General features: G+C 65.0%; 1 protein-coding gene across 1 annotated transcript in view; it reads right to left on the reverse strand.

Annotated features, from left to right (window-relative positions):
• The window catches only part of KMT2D (lysine methyltransferase 2D), a 43,123-nt gene extending 23,975 nt beyond the window's left edge, over positions 1-19,148 (reverse strand). The window contains 30 exon segments of the mRNA XM_074935196.1: positions 46-96; positions 220-293; positions 719-963; positions 1,170-1,254; positions 1,781-1,945; positions 2,636-2,740; positions 3,507-3,587; positions 3,819-4,008; positions 4,201-4,325; positions 4,592-4,708; positions 4,934-5,077; positions 5,773-5,988; positions 6,758-6,805; positions 6,932-7,041; positions 8,565-8,729; positions 9,459-9,640; positions 10,012-10,116; positions 10,265-10,375; positions 10,999-11,112; positions 11,605-12,575; positions 12,809-12,928; positions 13,476-13,612; positions 13,923-14,077; positions 14,531-14,645; positions 14,976-15,141; positions 15,728-15,890; positions 16,597-16,706; positions 17,347-17,564; positions 17,949-18,066; positions 18,941-19,148. Of these exon segments, the coding sequence (XP_074791297.1) occupies positions 46-96; positions 220-293; positions 719-963; positions 1,170-1,254; positions 1,781-1,945; positions 2,636-2,740; positions 3,507-3,587; positions 3,819-4,008; positions 4,201-4,325; positions 4,592-4,708; positions 4,934-5,077; positions 5,773-5,988; positions 6,758-6,805; positions 6,932-7,041; positions 8,565-8,729; positions 9,459-9,640; positions 10,012-10,116; positions 10,265-10,375; positions 10,999-11,112; positions 11,605-12,575; positions 12,809-12,928; positions 13,476-13,612; positions 13,923-14,077; positions 14,531-14,645; positions 14,976-15,141; positions 15,728-15,890; positions 16,597-16,706; positions 17,347-17,564; positions 17,949-18,066; positions 18,941-19,043 (4,809 nt within the window). The 5' untranslated portion in view covers positions 19,044-19,148.
• Between the last annotated feature and the right edge of the window lie 5,843 nt (positions 19,149-24,991).

Below are 24,991 nucleotides of genomic sequence, written 5' to 3' on the forward strand. Positions count from 1 at the left end.
ACGAGGCTCCTGCCCGTGTCCGGAGCGTTCTCCCCCGGCACGTACCTTCTGCACCTTGTTGATGCGATGAGCCGCCCGGTTATCTTTGGCCTTTTGCTGCACAAAAAAACAATCAGTTCTCAGAGCTAGGCTGTGGGACTCCCTGTCGATCCCCCTCAAGCAGGTCACGCTCCCTGGCCACAGCCCCCAGCGGGGAGCGGGCCCACGCAAGAGACTCACCAAGTAGGGGGCTTTGTCCGGGGCAGGGACCTTTCTCCAGAGCTTCATGATCTGTTTGCAGCGGCTGGACCAGTCTGGGAGGGGGACAGAGACAGAGGTTACGATCGCCCCAAATCACCAGCCATGGCAGCCTCCAGCTGGAGTCTCTGGAGCATCCGGGGTTTACATCCCAAGCCCCAGCCGGGTCAGGGCAGGTGTGGGGACATCCCCCCAGCCTGGGCTCCCCAAGATGCATGACCAGGGGCTTCGTGAAGCCAATGGAGGCTCATGCCAGAGAGCTCTCTGGGTAAAAAGCTTCTTAGCCAACACGGCAGTTTCATGCCAAGAGGACTATGGGCAAGGAACTCTTCCCGCAATAGGAGAAAGGGCTCAGTGCCCTCATACCAGAGGGTATTATGGGTAAGATCCTTCACTCGGCCACTGAGGTCAAGACAGGCTGGTTACTGAGCACCCCTCCCTCCCGAAGGGGGCAGCCAGAGGGGCGAGAGCAGCTGCCTACCTGGGTAATCCTGCTTGAGGCTGGGGAAGTTCATGTTGGCATAGAGTACGGGCGAGATGGTGGACAGCTCGCCCAGCTCCTCATCCTTCTCCCAGCGCTGTAGGCTCCGCTGGTTGTAGGAGAGCCCATCCCCCTCACCCTCCGTGGTGGGGGTGGTGGGCGTGGAGGGGGTGGTGGCAGCCGAGCTGCTGGCCCAGGGGCTCTCGGGCTCGCAGTGGTCTGGGCTGAAGAAGCCACTTCTCTCCCTGCACCGGGGAAAAAGCACATGGCTTGAGTCACCAGGGCTGCGGGCAAAGCCCAGGGCACATGCCACCTGGGACAGATTCCAGCCCCTGGATTGAAGCAGCCCCCAGCGCCTTAGGGACCCGCATTCACCCCATCTCCTGAAGAACCCCGTGCCCTGCCCCTCCCAAGAGCACCAGCACTGCCCGCCTGGCACGCACCAACATACCTGTTATCGAGGAATGGGGACTGGCAGACTCCTGAGTAGGACTCCATGGGGACGGCGGAGGAGAGAGAGCCCAGAGAAACACTCCCTGTGAGGGAAGCCAAACCATGTGGCAGAGAGCTGGCAATGCGAGTCAGAGCCAGCCCCCCAATCCCCAACTCCCGCTACCACCTGCCCCAAGAGGGCTCCTAGAGCCAAGCCAGGTGAATGCCTAGCTCCTAAAGAGTCCTAACAACACTTTCTCCTCCCCCAGGAATCACCCTATTTATTGCACATAGGGAAACAAAGGCACAAGAGGGGTGACCTGCCCACAGATCACACAACACATCAATGCAGGAAACAGAACCCAGGAGTCCGGTCCCGCAATGCTGTCCTCCAGCCCCTAGATGGTGCTGCCTCTACTCAAACCAGGCTGCACAGCAAAGGGCTGGAGATGGGGCACACCGAACACGCCCAGGTTTGCTCTCCTGTGTCCTGCCCGGCGTAACAGACAGCACCCCCTGCTGGCCCTCCCTCTCACAACCGGTCCCAAGAGCAGCCCTTTCACACCAGGAGTTTTTGGAGAGGGGTTGTAATTTATCAGCCACACTCGCCACACGGGACAGACAGGTCACCTTGCAGGAAGGGCCTCTGAGAGAGCTGCGCCCGGTTGGGGTCTCGCCCTCCCATACCGGCCTCCATCCCCGCCGCCACGCAGCTCAGCTGCTGCTCCCGCTCGGCAGAACCCAGCACGTCCTTGAAGAGCTGCTGGATGTCCTTGCTCTCCATCTTGGGCAATTCTGGGGGAAGAGGGACGATCACAATGAGCACAGGGCTGGGGAGCTGCATGGCCTCATGCCCCGTGTGCGGTTCCACCCCGTCCCAGTCTCACCATCTTCCAGGGCGAAACTGAGGGACAAGACTTCCCCTCACACAGCACGCCAGTTGCGCAGCTGGAAAAGTCCTGACTCTTGGGTCCCTTCTACTCTACTAGACCCCACCCCCTCTCAGAGCCCTTTTGAACCAGATAAAATGGCACCTGGTTCAGGCTGAGAAAACAGGGTCACCATCATCCCCTGCTTGGTCGGCAGCTGTTCTATGCAACAAGCTGCAGGAACTGGTCTCCCCGGACCACCAGGGGCTTCAGCAGAGGGGACCAAAGGGATTGGACTTGCCCTCTGATCCCTAAGGATCCCTCACAGGACTGAGCCACTAGCCTGGGAAGCTGGTCTTGGCAAGTCCCTTGCCTTGGGAATAGCCCATGTCACCCTCTGGGGGAGCTGGCACCAGGCTGGCAAGACCCGTTGTGGGCTCCAGCAGATGTTTCCTGGGGCCCCACCCCCTCCCATTTCACCCAAGTGACAGGCATTTGGGAGGCCCCCTCAGCTTGGGGCCCTGGTTTAACTATCCCATTTCTGCCCTTCTCGCCAGCCCCGGCTGGCACCAGCACGGAACCAAGGGAGGTGTGAGGGGACGTCCGGCAGCCTGACCTTCTGTGGGGATCTTGTCAAGGTCGGAGCTGAGAGCACCCTCCCCGGGCGTCGCCGGCTTCTCGCTGTCCCCAGGATCCGGAGAACCTTTCGGCTCCTCTGCCCCTGGGAGACAAACGCACACGCCACCCACATCACCCCAGCTCAGCACCCGTGGCCGGGGGGGTGCCGCTGCAGATATCTTCCTGCCCCACCCCACGCACAATGGGGGCAGACATGCCATCGGGGGCGGGCATGCCAGGGTTGTGACCCCCACCCCATCGGGGGCGGGCGTGCCAGGGTTGTGACCCCCACCGCATTGGGGGGCGGGCGTGCCAGGGTCGTGACCTGGGAGCTTGGGAGTCCCCGTCCCCCCCAGCACCCTCCTTCCCTGAAAAGAGTAGGAACTGAGGGTGATGTTCTAGGGCTACATCTCTATGGTTCTGAAGGTGGGGGAATCACTCTAGGACTCCCAACCATAGAGACTCCGGAGTCCTCCAGGACTGACCATAGACGCACCCTGCCTAGATAATAGCCCACAGCCATAGAGCTGTAGCTAGAGTGCTTAGCCATGATGGATAGAGTGGCACAGCTCGATGGCCACAGGCCAGTTGGAGAGTACACTCTAGACAGGATCTCTATGGTCAGGGGAGTTGGTCAACAAGATGGGGAGCTCCAGGCATGGTGGAGGTTATACAAATGAGGTCCTGCATATTCAGATATTCAAATGAGAGGGTCACTCTATTTGCATAACCCCCCAGCTCTCTGTACCAGCCTGCCATAGTGCTGAGTCCCGTCCCCACAGGGAACACCCCCCAGCCACGGGCCGGACACCAGCCCCCCCCCAACCCCCGCTCCCCACCCGCGGGCCAGCCCGGTGGGAGGTGCTCACCTGGGTCCTCGGCCTTCGCTTCCGCCCCTTTCGGGTCCTCCTCTTGGGCCACCAGGGTGCTGCTGTCCATGCTGCTGTCCCCTGGGGGGGGTGTCACAGGAGGGGGACGCTGAGCCAGCAGACGGCCCCTCCCTCCCGTGACGCCAGCCCCTTGGCAAGGGTGATCTCCGGCTCCTGGCACTACCCGCCCCCAGTCCAGGTGACCATGCCCAGCCCCTCAGATCCCTCCCCACCAAGCCAAGTCCCACCGGCCAGCCCTACCCCCTGCCAACCTCCGCCCAGAAGCCAAGGGCATCTCTGCAGCCCCCTTACCTTTCAGATGGGCAGGGGTCTCCTTCCCATCTCCAGGCGCCTTCTGGAGTGTGCCGGGCACCCCAGAGTCCACCCTTGGTCTGGGAGCACCCTGGCCAAAGGGGGGGCAGGCGGCTCCATCCCCTACACCCCCCGCAGCCAGCAGGGCCTTCCGGCTCAGGTCCATGAGCGCCTTCCCGAAGAACGCTTCCTGCCGAAGGAGTGGGGAAGGGGACGGGAGGGGGCGGGAGGGAGCCAGGGGACACGTACCAGAGTTAACAGAGGAGCCAGACCCCATCCCCTCCTCTCTGCCCAATGAAGCTCCCCCACCCTCCCCTCCCCCTACCCTCTGCCCCCAGCAGCGGGGGCTGACATGGCCCTGTCCCGCCACAGCCTGGCTTACCTGGAGGTAGGCAGGGAACATATCCTCCAACTTGCTCTTCTTCCTGCCTCTGCGTTTCTTCTTCTCGTCCACCTCCGTGGCACCCTGCTCCGCAGCGCCCTCCGCTGGGATCTCCGCCGGCGCCCCTGTGAACAGCAGCTCCCGTTACTTCCGCCCTCCCCAGGAGGGAGTAAAGGACCCCGGAGACCTGGGGCCCTCCTGGAACGAGCCCTGCCTTGGGCAGGGATTTCCCCATCGCCTCCCCGCACAAGCTGTGGTGCAGCCCCACCTCCCCCCATGAGATCCCCAGAACTAAGGGTTGGGGAGGGGGGTGTTCTGTCCCAGCTACACCCCACGACACAGAGGTTAATGCCAGAGGGCCAGGCACTGCCTGGGAGCACGCGGCTCCTACCGTCCTCCGGGTGCCCCTCGGCGCTCAGCACCTCGCGACATGCCTCCACCAGCGCCGCCGACCCCTTCTTCAGCCGGGTATGGGACTTCCGCTGCCGCACCATGAACCCGCCGATCCCTGTGGGGGAAGAGGAGCATTGGGGGGTTACAGAGGGAGGCCTCAGCCCTGCTTAGCCGGGGGGTTTCACTGCACAGAACCCAGGGCACAAGATGCTGGAACCGACACCCTCCAGCCCCCGCTCTGATGGGCTAGATTCGGCGGGACGGCTCCGTCAGCCACCATGGACAAGACCCGGAAGAGCCCAGCCATCCCCCTGTCACGGATTGGTGCAGGAGTACTCACCGGGGCGGTACGGCTTCCGCTTCCTCTTCTTGCACTCCTCCGAATCCTCCAGCCCCTTTCCCGAGTCCACGTCGGCGCCCCCGTCCCGGTCGGGGCTGGCAGCAGCTTCCAGCTTGATCTCACACTCCATGTGCTCCACACCCCCTGCGCGCGGGAGGGGGAGAGACGTTAGAGCAGGACTCCCTCATGCCCCCCAGTCCCACTACGGCAGAGGGAAAGTCAACTGACAATCCAGACCCCCTGAATCCCCCACTCCCCAAACCTACACCCAGCCCCACACATTGCTTGCCAAGCTGTGCCCCTTCTCCCCACGACACTGACCCTGGAGGAGCCAATTCAGCCCATCAGCGACAGAGGGGTACCCCTCTCTCTGGTGCATCCTCCCCCCACCAGCCATGGGCCCCTGAAAGCCAACAGCCACCCAGCTGGGCCCAGCAACATTCTCCCCACCCCACCCCATGCAGTTCTGCCAACGTGCCAACCCCTCCCCGTGCGCGTCCCTCCCTCTCACCTGCACCCCCCCTGCGCACACGCCCCTCCCCGCACATGTATATGTCCCCCTTGCGCCCCAGTGCTGGAGGATCCCAGCTGCAGCCACCTCCCACCCACCCATCACAGCGCCAACGCCCTCAGGCACTGAGCCGAGACCTGCCCTCCCAGGCACGGCAAGAGCTCTCGGTTCGGTGGGCTCGAGGGGCTGACCAGGCCTGGCAACGAACCCTGGCATCTTGGCTCCTCTCCAAGCACAGTAAGGTGGCAGCCCAAGCAGCAGGCACCGGCACGCGTGCGTACCGCACCAGCCGGCGGTGGGGAGCAGGGGCAACATGAGGGGAGCGCACCTTCACCCTTCAGAAGGTCGTCCGCATCCAGATCCCCGTCCTTCTTCTCGTCCGCACCCAGGGGGTCGCCCCCCTCCAGGCCCCCTTCCCCATTCAGGGGGCCCAGCCGGGTCTTGCGTTGCCTGCGTTTGTGCAGAGGGGACATGGACAGGTTGCGCAGCACAGCCATGCCGGTCTCCGTCAGCCAGACGCCTTCGAAGCGGAAATACTGGGGCTCTGTGGGGGGAAGGAGGCAGGGCCAGACGACAGAGTTACGGATCACACGCTCTCCACTTGCAGGACGCAGGCTGGCCTCATAGCACCAGTCAGGATGCCTAGGTTCTATTCCTGGCTCTGCACTGACCCACTAGGAGACCTTGGGCCAGTCCCTGAGCCTCTCTGTGCCCTTTGTCTAGCCCGTTCAGACTGTGAGCTCTTCAAGGCAAGAGAGACTCCTTGACCCCCTGCTCCAACTACTGGATTCCACAACCCTCCCCACCCCCACAAGCCAGGAACAGAACCCTGGAGTCTGGGCTCCCAGCCCTAACCGCGAAAGACCCCACTCTTCTTCCTGAGCCGGAACAGAACCCTGGAGTCCGGGCTCCCAGCCCTAACCGCTAAAGACCCCACTCTTCTTCCTGAGCCGGAACAAAACCCTGGAGTCCAGGCTCCCAGCCCTAACTGCTAAAGACCCCACTCTTCTTCCTGAGCCGGGAATGAACCCAGGAGTCTTGGCCTCTGCAGCACACCCCTCCCTGGGAAGAAGGTGATGCAGCCCCAGTAAGACCGACTCGTCCCAAGCACTGGCAGGGCTCAGAGCCCCCATGGCAGCTTCTTCCTTCCAGCTGGGATAGGGATGGACTCTCCTGTGCCCCCGGGCTGGGGGCCTGGTTCAGCCAGAGGCCCTTCGGGGGGACGGGGCACACACTGGAACCCCCCAAGTGGGGCAGCGAGTGCAGCTCGGTCACACTGAGTGGAGAGCGTGTCCCCTTCCCCACATACTTACCCGGCTCCTTGATCTTCACCGGGATGATCTCTGGGGGGGCGACAGGAACTGGGGAGGGAAACACACAGCAGTGAGTCCACTCGAGTCCCCGGCCCACTCCCCCCGCCCAGTCCCTCGGCCCCTCCCTGCTGCCCCAAGCACCTGCCTCCCAGCGCAGGGGAGGCATGGACGCACCGACTGGCTTGACCACGTAGGGCTGGCAGGAACTGCAGTCGAAGCCCTCGTCTGCTGCCTGTTCCACCTCCTCCTCCGTGAAGAGATTGCTGCACACTGCGTGGATCCACCTGGGGCACAGGGACGGGTAAGGGACGGGGCGCAGCATGGGGCCCGGCGCTTCCCCGGGGGAAAGGCGCTTGGCTCAGGAACTCCTTTCGATGCTGCTCCCGGAGGCACCCCCCGAGCGCCCCAGGGAACCCTCCCAGCTGCCTGTCCTGGGGACGCCAAGGAACAAGCTGATCTCCACCAGGGGAACCCAGCCCCCAACAGGGAGCTCTGCAGGGACCCGTTCAATAAAAGCAAGTCTGGTCTCTCGCTTAGACCCTCCTGCAGCAGGGGCAGGGCCCCAAGCACAGCCCTGTGTGCGTCCCCCGAGGCAGAACCCTGTTCCAGATCGGTTACATCTTTCTGGCCCTTATATTTTCAGAAACCTTTCAAAAAAATAAAAAAAAATTTAAAAAAATATGAGCCACCCAACAGCCTGCAGAGAGCCTGAAACAGTAGCTCTTGGAGGCATGAACTGACCTGACTCCTCACCAAGGCTGTTGACTCTGAACCCTAATGGTGCCATATCGAGCTGAGAAGATGTGTGCCAGTGTGGATAAGATCCTGTCTCTAACCCAATAGCCCAAGGAGCAGGGATTACGAGGGCTGTGTTGGCCATTTGCATGTTTCACTCGAAGTTGTCCCAGAATTCCCAGAGGCTGTTCCCAGGTCCAGGGACCAGCTGCAGATTGCATGAAGCAAGGGGGCTTGGCACGGGCTCCAGGGGGCAAACACCAGCTGGGGTGTCAGACCCCCTAGGACAGAGGAGGGCAAACTACAGCCCACGGGACTGTCCTGTGCTCCCGGCCGGGGAGGCTGGCCCCCGGCCGCTCCTGCGCAGTGACACCGCTGCGCTCTGGCTCCAGCCGGGCGGCGAGCTCCTGCTGCTCTGAGCAGCATGGTAAGGGGGCGGGGGGTCCCGCAGGGCAGTCAGGGAGCAGAGGGAGGTTGGATGGAGCGGAGGATCTGGGGTGGGCAGTCAGGGAACGGGGAACAGGGAGGATTGGGAGTGGGAGTCCCGGGGGGCCTGTCAGGAGGCGGGGGTGTGGATAGGGGTCGGGGGGGGCAGTCAAGGGACAGGGATGGTTGGATGATGGGATCCCAAGGGGCAGTTAGGGGTGTGGGGTCCCGGGAGAGGGCAGTCAGGGGATGAGGAGCAGAGGGTGGTTGGATAGGGGGTGGGAGTCCCGGGGGGTCTGTCAGGGGGCAAGGGTGTGGATAGGGGTTGGGGCAATCTGGGGACAGGGAGTGGAGTCCCAGGGGGCAGTTAGGGGCAGGGGTCTCGGGGGGGGGGGGGGCGGTCAGGGGACAAGGATTGGGGGGGTTAGATGGGTTGGAGGTTCTGAGGGGGGCAGTCAGGGGGCGGGAAGTGGGAGGGGGCGGGGGCCAGGCTGTTTGGGGGGCACAGCCTTCCCTACCTGACCCTCCGTACAGTTTGCAACCCCGATGTGGCCCTCGGGCCAAAACTTTTGCCCACCGTTTGTGTGCAGCCCCATGGCTAGCCCCCCACCGACCTCCCCCAGGCAGAAAGGGGGCTGGGCCTCACCGGTCGCAGTGCCTGCACTGGATGAGCAGGTCGTCTTCCACGTACTTCGCCCGGCAGACGGGGCAGGTGACGAGGCTGGCGCAGGGGGCGCAGTGCGTGTAGTTGTTCTGCCACTCACAGTGGAATCCAGGGGAGCCCGCCCCGCACTGCACGCAGCACACGCACCTACCAGAGAGACGGGTCAGCACCAGCACCCCGCTTCACCCCCCGGCACCTCCGAGAGCCCCCCACGCACTGCCCGTCTCACACCGCACTGCACCCCTACCGGCCTCTCCCGTCCCCCCAATAGCCCCCCACGCACTGCCCGTCTCACGCCGCACTGCACCCCTACCGGCCTCTCCCGTCCCCCCAATAGCCCCCCACGCACTGCCCGTCTCACGCCGCACTGCACCCCTACCGGCCTCTCCCGTCCCCCCAATAGCCCCCCACGCACTGCCCGTCTCACGCCGCACTGCACCCTTACCGGCCTGCCCCACCCCACCGAGAGCCCCCCATGCACTGCCCGTCTCACGCCGCACTGCACCCCTACCGGCCTCTCCCGTCCCCCCAATAGCCCCCCACGCACTGCCCGTCTCACGCCGCACTGCACCCTTACCGGCCTGCCCCACCCCACCGAGAGCCCCCCATGCACTGCCCGTCTCACGCCACACTGCACCCCTACCGGCCTCTCCCGTCCCCCCAGTAGCCCCCCACGCACTGCCCGTCTCATGCCGCACTGCACCCCACCCCAGGCCCCACTGCACACAGAGAGAGACGGATCAAGTTGGGGGTCAGAACAGGCTCCCCCCGCCCTCGGCAAGCCCCACGGCTGCCCTGGCTCCAGCCCAGCATTGCTGCTGCCCAGCAGACTCCCCCGTGGCGCGGCTGGGTCGGGGCCCCGGCTCTGGCGCTCACCACTTGCACTTCCAGCCGCCCTTGGGCACGGTGTGCAGCGGCGGGTCCAGGCAGTAGGTGTGGTAGCTGATGTCGCAGTCGTCGCAAAGCAGCAGGCGCGAGGGGTCCGAGGCCTTGCCGCACACCTCGCAGACGATGCACTCCACGCAGCGCCAGCCCTTCAGCAGCATCACCTTGGTGATCTGGGGAGCAGAGCGGGGCTGGCACTGTGAGGGGGCAGGGAGGGGAGCCCTGCCCCCCGCAGGGCTGGCACAGGGAGGGGGAGGATCAATAGGCACAGAGGTCATACCCTTGTCCGTGGCACTGGACCCAGCTCAGAGCACTTCTGCCAGGGCAGAGAGGAAAGTGTCCAAGGGCCAGGCACGCAGCCTGTGGGACCAGCTGTAGGGACTCAGCCCCATGCTGGAAGGGGCCCAGTGGCACTGGGGCCCATGTGAAATGGCAGCTGACGGGAGAACCCGGGTGCAGGAGGAGAGCTGCTCCCAAAGGTGCACCAGGGCCAGGGGGCCCATACTAGGGCTTGGGGGATCCAGGGCCTCCCACTCCACCTTACCTTGCTGTTGACGCAGTAGGGGTGGTAGCACTGGGAGCACTGGGAGCAGGCCAGGAGGTGCCCCTCCGCCCCGCGCCCGAAGCTGCCGCACACCACGCACATGTCCTGCCGGGGGAGAGACAGACGTCGGGGGGCTGGGCAGAGACACACAGAGCCCCCGGCCAAGCCCAGAACCCGGCTCCTCCCCCCGGAACCTGGCTCCTCCCCTCCCCAGAACCCCCTCCTTCCCCGTGGGGCCCATCTGCTCCCCCACCTGCATGAGAACGAACTTGTCCGTGTTGGAGAAAAGCACCACAGTGTTCTGCATGGTGTCGTCCTCCTCCTCATCATCCTCCTTGCTGGGGGAGCTGTCGATATCCGCCAGCTGGGGGAGCAGGCGAGACAGGGTGAGAACATGTCACCGATGGAGCAGGCACGGACGCCCCCTCCCCCCCCACCGGACCGAGCCAGGCACCCCAAGGGCGCTGGTCTGTGCCAATCCGGCCAGCTGAGCCGGAGACAGAAGCACCAGGTTCCCCCTGAAAGGCTGGAGTGGGGCCTGGCTTAGACACTGGGGGAGAATGAGCAGAACAGCACAATGTGCCGAAACCTGCACTGCAGCCCCCCACAGCCCACGAGGGGAAAGGCCCTGTCCCCACTCGTACCCTGCAGCTCATCAGACCCAGAGCCCCCTGGAGGCATGCCCCCCCCAGCCAGCCAGTCTTCCCGGCCTGGGATCTGAGCCAGCCCCCGCATACCCAACCAATCCCACTGACTGCCCGATGGAGAGGCTACCAGCTCTGGTTTGAGCCACGGGGAGGGGGAATCAGAGCCCACCAGCACAACGCTCTTAGGGGTCACTCGCCAACCCCAGTGCTCCAGACATCGGGAGTGGCCTGGGCCCCCCACAGATCCGACCCTGGGGAGCGAGGGGCCCCACAGCAGCCGCTTCCAAGGGCCGGGGGGACAACGCAGGGATGCAGAACCACCCCCCCAGCCCAGCCTTACCGCGAGGGTCTCAATGGACGAGGTGGTCGACTTCAGCCGAGCTCGGCCCCGGCCCCGGCCCCCCTGGGTCCCGCCTCGGGGCCGCCTCCTCCCTGGGAAGCTGCTGCTGCGACCCTAGGGCCGAGGGGAGGGGGGGTTACAGCAACACCCAGGCTTCCCAGAGCCAGGGGACCTGCTCCAGCCGGCATGGCCCCCCGCCCGCTCCAGGGAGCACCAGGAGATGGCACAGCCCCTGGGACTCACATGGGGGGGGGGGACGCGGGACCCATGGGGGCTGCCCCGTTCCCACTTGTCCCCCACCCTGAACCCCAGCAAAACGGCCAGCGGGGGATGGCGCTGACAGCGGAGGGATGGGGTGCAGGGGCCAGCCTGACTCAGGATGGAGACAGTGCTCCCCTCCCTGCCCCACAGCTTGGCAGGGGGTGTCAGACCGGGGGTGGGGTGGCGCACAACAGGGGGCTGGAGGGAGCATGTGGTGAAGGGGTGCCCAGAGCCAGGCCCGATCCCAGCAGGGACAGCAAGAGAGACCCCCATCCTGGTGCCCCTGCCACAGCCTGTGCCCACATGCCCCCCCCTTACCTGCCCGTGCCCCGGTCCCCCTGTTACCTGCTTGACGCGGGAGCGCCCCGGGGAGCTGCGCCGACGCCCCTTCTCCCCCTCGCCCTTGGCCCCAGTGCTGGGCTCGAAGAGCAGCGAGTCGTCCGTCTCAGCCAGCGAGTCGGTGCAGTGGGGCAGGGAGCCAGCGTCGTCCTTCTGCAGGCTGATGTCGGTGGAGGTCATGCCCAGCTCCATGGAGAGAGAGCCCCCGCCCTCAGGGTCCGGAGAGCCCAGCAGGGGCTCCGAGCCAGGAAAGCTGCTTCTGGTGTCACCCTGGCTCAGGTTGGAGATCTCGTTGACGATGTCTGACTTGATGAGGGTGGGACGGGGCCGCAAGACGGGGGGCTCAGGGCCCCCCTCTTCCCCACGCTCCAGCAGCTTCCCGCCCGTCCCATACACCTCCATCGGGGTGGCCGGGCCCAGCTCCTCGGGCTCCAGCAGCATGGGGGACCCCTTAGGCTCGCTGGTGAAGCTGACCGGGGTCTGGCTGGACTCAGGGTCCCCCCCGCCCCGGCTCTCCTCTATCCCGTCCTCACTCAGTGGTGGAGAGCACCTCCCCCCGGCCCCCGCCTGCTCCGGCCCAGCGGCTCCCTCCTCCTCTTCCTCCTGCGCCAAGCCTGGGAACGGCCCCAGGGCCACAGCTGGGGTGGACTGGGCACCATCCCCGGCGGGGCTGGCCAGGGACCCCGCCTCGCCCCCTGCCGTGTCCATCCCCTCCTCCTCCCCACACTCCATCGCTTCCCTGGGCTGTGGGGAGCCCAGCTGGGGAGCAGGGGAGCCTGGCAGAGGGACTGTGGGGGGTGTCTCTGTCCAGGGTGGGGAGGCAGGCTCCTTGTCCATGGGGGGCTGGGGGCTGCCTGCAGGCTCCAGCGGGGCCGCGGTGATGGCAGGGGGTCCCGCTGGCTGCTTGGGGGCCGGTTCCTCTTTGGCATCCGGTGGCGGCTCCTCGGAGCGGGCGGGCGATGCGGCAACAGCGGGGTCTGGGGAGAGAATCAAGGGGGACGGTCACTCTCACGGGGGCGCAGAACACTCCGCCCCAGCACCCGGAGGGTTAATGGCGCCTCACTTCATTGGGCAGTTCGGAGCCTTCCAAGCAAAGGGCCCGACTCCCAGAATGCTCTGGGGCGGCCTTGGCCCACATGCCCCCTCCCCCCCAGACGATGGCAGAGCTGGCAGACCCGCCCCCAGGGGTGTTCGTGGGGCACCCCCTCACCTGGGGGGGCCGGGGGCAGGGCTGGCGGTTCAGGGGCCGTCTCGGGGGGTGTCGGCTCCGTCGCCTCGTCCTTGGCAGGTGCTGTCGGGCCTGGCGCCTCCTCTGGCTCCGGAGCAGGACCTGGGGGACAGGATGGCTGGTTGGGGGGGCAGGAGGGGGAGCCCTCGAGCCCCTGCCTCACCCACCCCCCTGGGTCAGCAGCAGCGCCCAGCAACCACAGGCCAAGCAGCGCCACCTAGCGCCTCCTGGCAGGCAGCGCAGGGCCACTGGGCTCTGCCTGGGCTCCCCCCCCACCCCCGGGGACGGGGGCGCAGCTTGGGGACACTCAACACAACACCCCACCTGTCCACGTTCCCTAAGCTCCCCCAAGCTTCAGCCTCTCGGCAGGGCCACCCAGACAGAGGTAAATACGACCGCTGGCTTAAAGAGGTGGAGAAACTGAGGCACGGGGTGGAGGGACTGGTTCAAGGTCACGCAGCAGGTCAGTGCTGGAGCTGGGAATAGACGCCAGGACTGTTGGCTCTCACCAGAGGGATCCTTCCTCCCAGCCGGTGGTGAGGAGGCAGGTGGAAACTCCTGGCACCAAGGGGTAATTCTCACAGGCCCACGCTGGGGCCAGGGCACCCCCAATGCTGTGGGGCTGGTGTGGGGCGGGGCATGCGCTCACCTAGTGGTTTGGCTTCACACCCCGAGGGCATCTCTTCCTGGGGCACGGCCCCATCCGGCTGCGGGTGTTTCTGCTGCCCTTGACACGCCGGGCAGGCGGAACCCCCTGCCGCATCACTGCAATCCGGGGGCAAGGGCCTGGAGGGGATGAGCCACGTGAGGAGTGCCTGAGAGCCCCTGACCCATCCAGCCAGCCAGAGGTGCTGGAGGAGGAGGGATCCTCCCCTCTCCCCTGGCCCCTACACCGGGGCTGCAGCTAGAACACACCCTGGACCCCCGAACACCCACCCGCTGGTGCCCACGGCCCCTCCCCCGGTACCCGCAGCACTGGGCTCAGCAGCTTATAACGGGAGGGAGAGCGCTATCTGGCACGGCCAGGCCCAGACCCTCCTGCCCCCCCGGCAGGGACCCCCATGCAGGTGCCAGGGGGGACCCCTTTGCAACTCACTTCTGGCAGCTCTGGCAGCACCGGGCGGCATCGGTGCCTCCTGCCGCGCTCCGGTGCCGCTGGCACCCTTCACACACCGAGTAGTTCTCATACCAGTGGCACCCGGGGTCGAGCGCTGCCGGCCGCGACCCACAGTCGGAGCACACCCGGCAGTTCTGCAGGGAGACAGACAGTCAGCGGGGCTGGCTGGCACAGGGGCCAGAGAATGGGGCATGGGGCCTTCCCCCTCTAGGAATGCTGGCTCTGATCTGGCCCCAGGAGAGAGGACTGGCTGGCTCAGTGGGGTGGGGAATGGGGCATTTCCCCTCTGGGTGGCCCCAGCTCTGACCTGGCCCCAGGGCTGGAGTTGGGGACTGGCTGGCTCAGGGTTGGTGCTGTGCAGAGATCTCTTCCCCTTGGATTATGGGGGCTGTGGGCCTGGGAAAGCCTGGGGGTCCCTGTCCTTCCCCCGGGGACTCCGGCTGGGGGCACTGGCATCAGGTGAAGCAAAGCAGGGCTGGCTCCATGGGACGAGCTGCCAGGGCCCCAGAGCAGATGCCGCCCTGGCAGTCGGCCGGGCCCGGCCTCCCCGGGGCGCTCCCTGCAGGCGATGTAGGTGTGGAGCCCACCTTGCACTTCCAGGAGTCCGTGGGAAGGCTCTCGATGGCCGGCTTCAGGCAGAACGTGTGGTAGCCCTTATCACAAGCCTCGCACACCAGCATCATGGAGTCCGCGCCGGGCTGTCTGCAGGGAAGACGCTGCCCTCAGACAAGCCCCAGGCCCTTGATGGACCAAGTGCCGCCGCCCCGGCCTCGCCACAGAGAGGAGCACCGCTCAGGATAGAACCCAGGAGTCCGGACTCCCAGCCCCCCTGCTCTAACCCACTAGACTCCCCTCCCAGAGCTGGGGATAGAACCCAGGAGTCCTGGCTCCCAGCTCCCCCGCCACTCTCACCCACTCCCCTCCCAGAGCTAGGGATAGAACCCAGGAGTCCTGGCTCCCAGCCCCCACTCCCCAGACCAGGAAGGCTGGTGCGGGTCACACAGTGCCCATGCCCAGAGTTTTGCCACCTACCTGCACGTTTGGCAGACTTTGCACTCGGGGCACTGCCAGCCAGAGCGTTTGCGTGGCGTGACGGGGACGTCCAGGCAGGTGCCATGGTAGTGCAGGCCGCAGCTGGTGCAGAAGAGCAGGTCGCGCAGGTCCCCCGGCCCGTCGCACACCATGCATCGCGAGTCCTCTGGGCGTGGGGGGCAGGGAGTCAGGGAAATGAGCCCTCCTGCACCCACACTGCCCGATGCCCAGCCTCTTCCCCCCTCCTCAAAGCCCTCTCCCACAGCCTCTGCCCCCAACCCCTGCGCGTGCTCTGCCCACCCCCTAGGGCACCCTCGGCCAGCAGCATCCTCAGCCCCCGCCCCAAGGATCTCACAGCACCTCACCGACATCCACTTGGACCCCCAGCTCCACCATCACAGCAGTGACAGGTCCAGGAAGAGAACCCAGGAGTCCTGGCTCCCAGCCCCTTCCCACCCACTCTAACCAGTAGACCCCATTCCCCTATCTGAGTCCTGGCCCCCAGCCCCTGCTCTAACCACTAGACCCCCTTCCCCCATCTGAGCCAGGGATAGAACCCAGGAGTCCTGGCTCCCAGCCCCCTGCTCTAAGCACTAGACCCCGCTCCCCCTAGCCCCTTAAGGTTCCCAGGAGTCCCTAGCCCCTCCAAAACTCCACCACCCAAGCGGCAGAGGTGCGCTCAATCAGCCCCTGTCCCTGCCCTTCTTCACGTCCCACAGCACCCGCTGCCCAGGGGCCCTGGCGGCACCTACCCATCTGCACCGCCTCGGCCACGTGCTCCGGGCACAGGAGCTGGAGGGTTTTCATGGACTGGAAGGCGCCGCTGGCCGCCGCGCACGGGAAGTGGTAGTGCCGCGGACACCCCTCCGAGTGGCACTGAATGGTAGCACCCATCCTCCGACAGTGTTCACATTTCTGAAAGCAGCAGGGACCCCAGCGCGGGTTAGAGATGCGGCTGGACGGACGCTGTCGCAGCTCGGCTCCTCCGGGGCGATCCCCGAGAGCCCCCAGCCCCCATACGCAGCCCCGGGGTGGGGTGCAGCACCTGCTTAACAGCTACGAAGCAACATGAGGCAAGGATCCCTCAACTGGGGCTGGGATGCAGCCACCCCGGGGTGGGGCACGGCAGCTGCTCGCACAGGGATCTCTCACTCAGCACAGATACGCAGACACCCCCCAAGGGGAGCAGGGCAGCTGATTCACAGCCTGGCAGTTTAGGACAGGAAGTGAAGGAGAAGCCTGTAGCCGGGCGCAGCCTGTGGGTGGGAAATCAGGGAGGTGAATGCAAACACCCCTTGGGTGTTTGTCCAGGAGGCCAGGGTTTGTGCCAAGAGCCCCAGGGGCAGGGCCTCGCTTGAACACCTCTTCTGGAGGACGGTGCCCGTGGCAGCACCGGGACCCCAGGGCTGGCAGGGGGGAATGTCCCCCACCCCCTGCTTCGAGCCCCAGACCTTCCTCAGAGGTCTCCCCTCCCAGGGGAGGCACTGGGTCGAGTCGGCTTAGGCAGACATCCCACAGCAACGCAGCCCAAGGGGTCGCCTACCCGACCACAGCCACCCCAACGCCAGGGGGCCTGCAGACCCTCCCTCTCCCTCCCATTTGCTCACCCCCTCCCCCTCACCTGCGAGATCCCTGAGAAAACAGCTTTGCCCACGTCGCTCAGCCCGGCTCCGGCCTGCAGCTGCACCCCCACCGACCAGGCCGCGCACCAGTGGTGGGCCCAGCAGTGCCCTGCGAGGGGAGGCAAGGGGTTAATGGGAGGAGGGGGTCAGGGTAGGAGCCCCCCCCCCCCGGCTCTCCTTCTCCAGAACTCTGCCCAGCAGGTGGGGAGCCCTCCCCCGAGCCATCTCGGGGGCCCCACAGGGCGGACAAAGCACCTGAAAAGGAAGGAGACGCCCGAGGTCCACAGCAGCCTTTGTACTTGTGTCCCTGGGCCGGGGGAGCATGGGCAGAACGAGGGGGTGAGAGAGCCTAGGGCTGGGGATGGGCAGCCTAGTGCTGGGGGCACCGGCAGAGCTGGGGATGGGCAGCCTAGGGCTGGGGGGGGGGCAGGGGTAGCAGTGGCACCAGCAGAGCTGGGGGGGCAGGAGGCAGCCTAGGGCTGGGGGGGCAGGGGTAGCAGGGGCACCAGCAGAGCTGGGGGGGCAGGGGGCACCGGCAGAGCTGGGGATGGGCAGCCTAGGGCTGGGGGGGGGGCAGGGGGCACCGGCGGAGCTGGGGATGGGCAGCCTAGGGCTGGGGGGGGGGGCAGGGGTAGCAGTGGCACCAGCAGAGCTGGGGGGCCAGGAGGCAGCCTAGGGCTGGGGGGGCAGGGGTAGCAGGGGCACCAGCAGGCCTCACAGAAGGAAGACACTCGCCCCGCGCTGCTCACCCGTTGGCTCGAAGAGCTCTCCTGGTGACACCCCCTCCGCGAAGCCGATCAGGGACAGGTCGTCCCCAGGGGCCCGAGTCTCGCCAGGGCCCCTGCCGTCCGGCAGCTCGGAGAGACGCTTGTTCCAGTCGGGCGCCGGCTCGAAGCGCTGGAGCTCCCGCTGCCCATGCAAGCTCCACCCGCCGCAGTTGCAGAGGGCGCAACGCCTGGGCAGGGCACTGGGGGCAGAGACGAGAGCAGAGTCAGTGGGGGCAGGGCGGGAGGCTCCCAGAAACACACCCCCCTCCCCCCTCCACGAAACTACCCTCTCCGCCACCCCAGTCACCTCCCCTCCCGACCCCTCCAATGTCCCCCTGCACCCTCCTTCCCGTGCCTGGGGGGCAGAGAGCATCCCCTGGGCTTTTGGGTCCCAGCAACAATCACGCAGCTCCATTTGGCTTCCCTACAAGACAGGGGACCAGGGGCCTGAGCTCCAGGCTGGGCCCCTCGGGGGCATCACTTGAGAGGGGCAGACTCACTCCCCTCGTCTGCTCCCTGCCCTATATCACAGCACCCAACTCCTGGCTCTCAGCATTGCAGGTGTCCCACCCCACAACACTCACCCACAGGCCTGGGGAGGCTCCTTGGCTTCTGGTTGCGGGGCAGTGGGGGCCCCTTCCGGCGGCTTCAGGGGGTCTCCTTCCGCGCCACCCCGCTCTTCTGAAGACGCACCCCCGTCGGCTGCAACAGGGGAGCTGCCCCATCAGGATCCCAGCAGCAGAAGTGCCCAACCCCCAGGACACAGATTCCCCACCCCCACAGACACAACTCCTGCCACAAACTGGGCCATGGCTCAGCGTGGCCCTTCTGTTTTCAGGGCACCGAGTGCATCCCCCTCACCCAGCAGAGGCCATTCCACTGGGGGATCCCTGTAACCGCACCCCATAGGACTCTGCACCAGGCGGCTGCCTGTCGTCCCCCCTTCAGCCACGGCAGCTGCCCGGATAGCACCACGGGGCCCCTAACAGGACAATATAATGCCTAGTGAGACACCTGCTTCACCAGCCACATCCCTGACACGTCGTGGATCATTCATCCATCGGCCCCCTCCAGGCCCTTCGCCCACGGCTCACCGCTGCCCCCTGGTTACTGCACTGGGCCAGTTTCAGACCCATTGCTCTGATGGGGAAACTGAGGCACTGGCCCAAGATCAAACAAGACAGCTGGGGATAGAACCCAGAAGTCCTGGCTCCCAGCCCCCCAGCTCTAACCTTTCGACCCCACTCTTTAGGGGAAGGAGTTTCACGTAAGCCGGAGTCACATCAGAGCTGGCAATTCCCATGTAACAATGCCCCAAAACTCCAGGTAAAATGCGGCCAATTTGGCTGTTTCTGTGGGACGGAGGGGGGGACGTGTGGCCCCGAAACTCAACACCCCAGAGGGGTGCGACTCCGTCTGGCCGGGCATGGGCTGTACTCCTGTGCCATGCCACGCTGCAGCCCTTGGCAATGGCTTGAGGCAGCCAACAGCCTCCAGGCCAGGCGGCTCCGGCAGAGCTGCAATAGGTGCCCCCAGCAAGGCCCCATCTGGCTCCACCCCCATGCCCCGGACTCACCTGGCACCTCACAGTCTTTGGCCTGGCTGGGCGGTTTCCGATCATCCATCCCGTCTCCTGCCGTCCCTCCCTGAGAGACCTGCAGCCGGGGAGGAGAGGACATGTCAGCTCATTAACACCAGCCGGGGCCTCACCCACCGTGCCCTTCGTCTGCTCCCAGCTCTGACCTAACCCCAGCCCTCCTCCCATTGGCACGCCAGACCCTCGGCCGCTGGCACAGACCCTGCGCCGTGAGATGGAGCCACCTGCCCCAGCCCTGAAGAGCAGCCGCAGGCGTCGCTCCCACTGGACAGCCGCTCGAGTGGGGTAGGTCTCAGCCCAGCTCCCTGCAGGAAAGGGCCCCACAGCCTCCAGCAAGCCAAGCCCCCTCCCTGCTCCCACCCCACAGGGGTCAACTCACAACCACCTGCAAACCCCAAGGCCTGCCTGGGGCAGTGCCAGCCCCACAAGCCTGGAGTCTGCAGTTCTCTGCTTGGCTAGAGGGGGTACAGCCAGGGCAGAGACATGACAGGCTTCCCAGCCACAAACATGGCCCCAACCCCGTCACTCGCCTGCCAAGAGCCAGCGGGGCTGTCCCCCACCCCCGCTGGGGCATCGTCAGCGCCAGACAAGGCCCAGAGAGACGCCCGTATGTGTACTGAGCCCTGGCAAACTCATGGTGCCCACCGGGCTCATCACGTAATACCCACCCCACATCAGAACCGACCCCGCGCATCAGCAGTGGGGCCATGGAGAGCAAGCTCCTCTCCCCCCCAGTGGGGGCTCCGCAGGGCCAGGCTGGTGGGGCAGCTGGAGGCAGGACTCCGTCCCCAGGGCGGTCAGACAGGCCCCGGCCAGCACCACAAGAACGACCAGCGTGCGCCCCACGGAGGGTCTGTTCTGGGCAGGTCTGGCCAAATCCCAGGCTTGTGCTAATGTAAGCAGGACTAGACAAACTGGGGGGCGGGGGGGATCCCAGCATGCTTTGCTCCACGCACACATTTCACAGGAGCCTTGTTCCAACCGGACAGGCCTCCCGCACGCCGAACCCCCTGCCGGGTCCCACATCCCCAGCTGCCCGCTTCTCCTACAATGCTACCCAAGGACAAACGGAACCGGCCAGCTGCAGCTTGCACCCAGGTGCATGGCGGGAGATGTAATTCTGCCAGTTTGCGGCGGACGTGGGCCCAGGAAGGGGTCGGCGCAGATTATCTGGGGCAGGGTGTTTGCAGGCGAGGCCGGTGGCATCTGTATGGACAGACCTCAATTAGAGCCACCGCAGGTGGTAGCAGCCAGCTTCCTTCCCAGCACAGCCTGCAGGAGTGGGCACCCCCAGACACCAGCTGGCTCATGGGTTCGGGGGGCCAGGCATTGCTGAGAAGCAGCTGGGGGCACCAGGCGATGCCACCTTACCCAGCACGCTGCAGGGTCCATGCAACCGCTGGGTGAAGCCCAAAGCCCAGGGCGTGGGGACGTGCTCGGGGCTCCTGGGCTCCACCCCTTGCCACTGTGGGATCTTGGACAAGCTTCTGCCACTCCGTGCCTCAGTTTCCCCATCAGTGTCACAGGGTGATGCTGCTCTCCCCGGCACAGTCACTAATGAGCTCGTCAGATCAGAGGGCAGCATTTGTTTGACCTTGCCCTAGGCGCACAGACTCTTGTAAGAACTGAAAGGGGATTGTTCCCTGCGAGCACCCAGGGTTGAAGTGTTGGCCTGAAGACAGAGCTTCCTGGGGCAAGGTCCCCCGGCACAATGGCAGAAGGGGAAGAGCATGCCCCCAAAAACATCTCAAGCTGCTCTGCACTGGTCTCCCGTCTGGGCAGTGATCAGCCCTGACCATGCTTAGCTTCTGAGATCCACTGAGCCCTCAGCTGGGGCTGGCTGCATGGACAGATCACCTGGGAGCTCCAGGGGATGGGGGGGAGACATCACCTCCCCCATGGCCCAGACAGGTCTTCTTGCCCCTGGCCCTGGAGCAGCTGGCCCCAGGCACGGTCAGAGATGGGGCACTGGGCTAGACGGCTCCAATCTGCTGGAGCCGCCCCTCTCACGACCCTGAGGGATGCTCTGTGAAACCTCCCCAGCCCAGCGCCCTTGGGAGGAGGGGCACCTGCAGGTGGAGTGGGCCACGAGCCCTCTGACCCCCACATGGCCTTTGCCCCCAGACTCCTGGCAAGCCAAGCGCAGCTTTACCCAACCCACGCCGGGCATCGCCAGCCATGATGGTGGGAGAGGATGAGAACTAGGTCAAAGTATAGGGCTGGAGGGCTCCCCCCACCCACCCAGAGCAGCTCCCACGTTAGCACGCTCCAGCTACCACATCTGTGTCTCGTGGGAAGCAGTATGGCCTAGTGTTCAGAGTAGGAGATTTGTCTGGGGTCTCTCCCTGGTTCTGGGAGGGGAACGGGGTCTGGTGGGTTAGAGACGGGTGGGCTGGGAGCCAGGACTCCTAGGTTATCTCCCTGGCTCTGGGAGGGGTCTTGTGGCTGGAGCAGGGGGGCTGGGAGCTGGAACACATGGATTCTGTTTTGACTCCTTTTGTGACCTTGGGCCAGTTACTTCTCAGCACCTCAATCTCCTCCTCACTACAGAAAGTGGGTAGATAGGGCATGACCCGGCGATCTGCCAAGCCACCTCCGCTCCCCACTGACTCCAGCAGGACCCAAGGGGCACTCAGCCCCCCAGGGCCAAGCCAGGCATTCACCAGTTGCTTTGAGGTCCCCTAAAACAGAGTCACTGGAGAAAACGCCAGGTGGGACGGAACTGATGGCACCAGAGGTGGGACAAGGACGAGGGAGCCGTACTCCAGACTGGCAGGGCCCGGGTACACCCCTGCCAGCATCACCAACCTCTCGCTGGTGCCACCGTGGTCAGCAACGGACCTTCCCGGAAAACCGGGGCTGAGAACAAGACCTCTCGGCACCATCGGGGGGGGGCGGGGAGAAAACGGACTGAACCATCACCGGCTGTTTCTCTGTCAGATGCAAAAGACCTCGAGGTCTCAGCGAGCAAAATCAGTGCAAACACCTTGGGCCCCGTTCCCACAGGCAGATCCCCTGTGGGCAGATCCCAGCATCCACAGCGGCCCGGCAGGGGGGCAAGGTCTCAGCCCGCATTGAGCCAATTGCGGAAGGAGGGCCATATAGACAACCCCCCACTGAACCCTACACTGAAGGGCCTACTAGCCAAAAACCCAAGCCCTCAAGATTCCCAGAGACAGGTTTCATTCCCGAGCAGCAGGACTTGCCACAACAACGAAGTTCTAGATTAAGAGGCAATTTGGGCAGCTCCGAGCTGGCACCAAAACTGAAATGTTTTCAAGGGATTGTGTCGGGGCGGATTTCCTGTGACCCCCTCAGAGCATCACCCCCCGGCCCCGGTCCTTCTCCCATAGGGGTAGCATTCTAGTGCATGCTCCATAGGCCAGGGCAGGGGGCTGTAATTTCATTGCATCACTGGGCCTCACCCCAAGGGGTTTTTTGTGTTTTGTTTTTAATTAGGCCCTGCAACACCTCACCCTAAAAAGACCATATCAGAGAAGGGGCCCCAGACCCCCTCGTAACACAGAAAAATGGCTCATGGGAGATGCATAGCCACACAGCCACACAGGGTGAAGGCCCTGGATGGAGCCAGGACTCCTGTGTTCTAGAGGCAGCTCCGGGGGAGTGTTGTCAAGTGGTTGGAGCAAGGGCCTGGGCATCTGGTCAGCAAAACAGAGACATGAGGAGCCTGCCCACAAGAACAGGGTTTTGGTAAAGACAGACCCAATAACAGGGTGTAGGTGGATTGTGACAGCGGGGACACAAAACACTGCAGCCTAACCAGACCCGACACACGATCCCTTCCCTCCGACCCCGGCTCTGCCGGCGTAAACACGGAGTAACAATGCCAGCAGAGCTGCTCCCGCTTTCCACTAGCAAGATTAACCTGGCCTGCTGCAGTTTTAACCTGGTATTAATTTAAGCCACACATGGTGTCTTTTTATATTGATTGATTGATTGGGGAGGTCCGGGGGATTGCCCGGCCCCGGCCTCTGGAGGTGAGATGTGCAGTGAATTCATCTCGTTAAATCTGAGCAAGCCTGGCCTTATTAAGCAGAACGCACGGCCCAGCTCCAGCCCTGACACCGCAGCCCTTGGGACTCCTGGCTGTTGTGTCTGTTTATAGGGGGGGCAGATCCAGCATTACTCCCGCTGCATGCCCTGCCCACCCAACCCCCACCCCACTAGCCTTTCTTCCCCATGTGACAGGCGAGGCCGCAGGAGGCTGGAGGTGGCACCCACGGGGAACCGCCAGCACAGACAGGGAGCGCAACAGGTGCAGCCCAGCCTGTCCTGAGAGCAGAGACAGAGAAAGTGTTTGTGGATTTGCTGGGGAAGAGGGTCCGTCCCCGTCTCTGTCCCCATCCCCACCCCCACACACACACTCTCATTCACGATTCCACCACACCAGGGAAGCTCAGACAGGAGCCGGATTTAACTGGGGAGAGAGGCGCAGAATCTGGGCCCCACGGTCTTCGGGGTTTGATGCCGGTGATGGGGGAGGGGTGGGAACTGCCTACCCAGGGCTGCTGGTTCTGTTCCCCTGAAGCTCAGGGATCAGAGACGCTGCTGGGGAACAAAAGCCTGGAAAGCCACATTTCTGCCTGGGAAAGGGGGAAGAAATAAGCAAGAGCTCCCCCCCCACCCCCCAAATCCCACCACTTTCTGTTTGAGTAAATCTCCTAGGGCTCCCTGCTAATCCGCTGGAGATTACACTCAGCCCAGGACAGCTGAAGGCCGCTAGGCCGCACTGAGGGTCGTTCCATTTCTGGGGGGAACCACCCCCCAGTGTACACTTCCTAGTAAAGGGGCAGTGTGACGAATTTAGGGGGGAGCAGCTGGAGGGGGGGAGCCCCGTTCCCTCACCCCCAATATGTTTACAGGAAGCAGTAGGGAGAACACAGCCAACAGCCTCGAAAAGGCAGGAGGGAAGGGGAAGGGAGTGACCAGAGTTAGCCCCCCCACACCAAATACCTCCCTGCACCCCCCTTCAGGCCAGGGGTCAGCCCCTCTTCACAGGCTCCAAATGCAGCAGAATTTGGGGGTGACACAGACAGGCCCTGCCCCATGGAGAGAAAGCTCAAGCTAGGCCTACGATCAGGAATTGTACATAACAAAAAGCTCCCCCCAGGCCCCCCTGCAAAAAACAAACAACCCCCCATGCCCCCTCCTACCCTCACCACACCCCAATCTCCCCCCCTTCCCCCCCCAGCCTCCTCCGCCAAGATCCACCGCTGTGCAAAGGGATCCCCAACTTAATCAGGGCCCTGCGTGTGGGGTGAGCCACGGAACCCCACACCGCCCCCCCCGCCTGCCCCCCAACTCCTCCGGAAGCCGCAGGGGGGGCTGTGGGGGGCTGCGCCCCGCGGGGGGGGCGGCGGCGCTCGAACCGCTCCCGGCGCGGCGCAGAGGCCTAGGAGCAGAAGCTATTTCCAGTTTACTCCGCTCGCTTCCTCTCCGCCCCCCCCCAGCCCCAGCCCCGGCCCCCCCCGCGCCCCGGGGAGAGGGGGCGCCAGGCCAAGGGGGTCCCACTTACCGCGTTACAAGGCCGTCCAGAAACCCGCACCCAGCGCCAGCCGCCGGCGGGCGGCCGCGGAGAACATTGTCCACGAAATAATTAAAACACCCCCCCCAAAAAAAGAGGGGGGGGGGTCTGATTTTCCTCCCCCACCCGCAAAAAAAAAAATAAAGCGTCACCCGCAGCGGAATTCGGTGGTGTGGAAACGCGGCTAGCTCCAAATCCGGGGTCACACCGGGGGGAGTGGGGGGGGGGCAAGGGCCCAGCCCTCCTCGGCCCTGGCTGGCGGGGCGGGGGGGGGGGGCTGCACGGCCGCGGCCCCCTCGGTGCGTCCCCCAGCCCGCGCGAGCGGGGCGCCGGATCCCGGGGCAGACACAAAGGGAGCTGCTCCGGCGTCGCCTTTGATCCGCATCCGACGGAGCCGGGCCTGGCCGCTCCCTCCGGGGGGGGGAGGGTGTCGGGGGGGGCGGACCGAGCCCGGCCCGGGGGGGGGGAGGCGGCGGCGCGGGGGG

The sequence above is a fragment of the Natator depressus genome, chromosome 20 (genome assembly GCF_965152275.1).
Source record: "Natator depressus isolate rNatDep1 chromosome 20, rNatDep2.hap1, whole genome shotgun sequence".
NCBI lineage: Eukaryota > Metazoa > Chordata > Testudines > Cheloniidae > Natator > Natator depressus.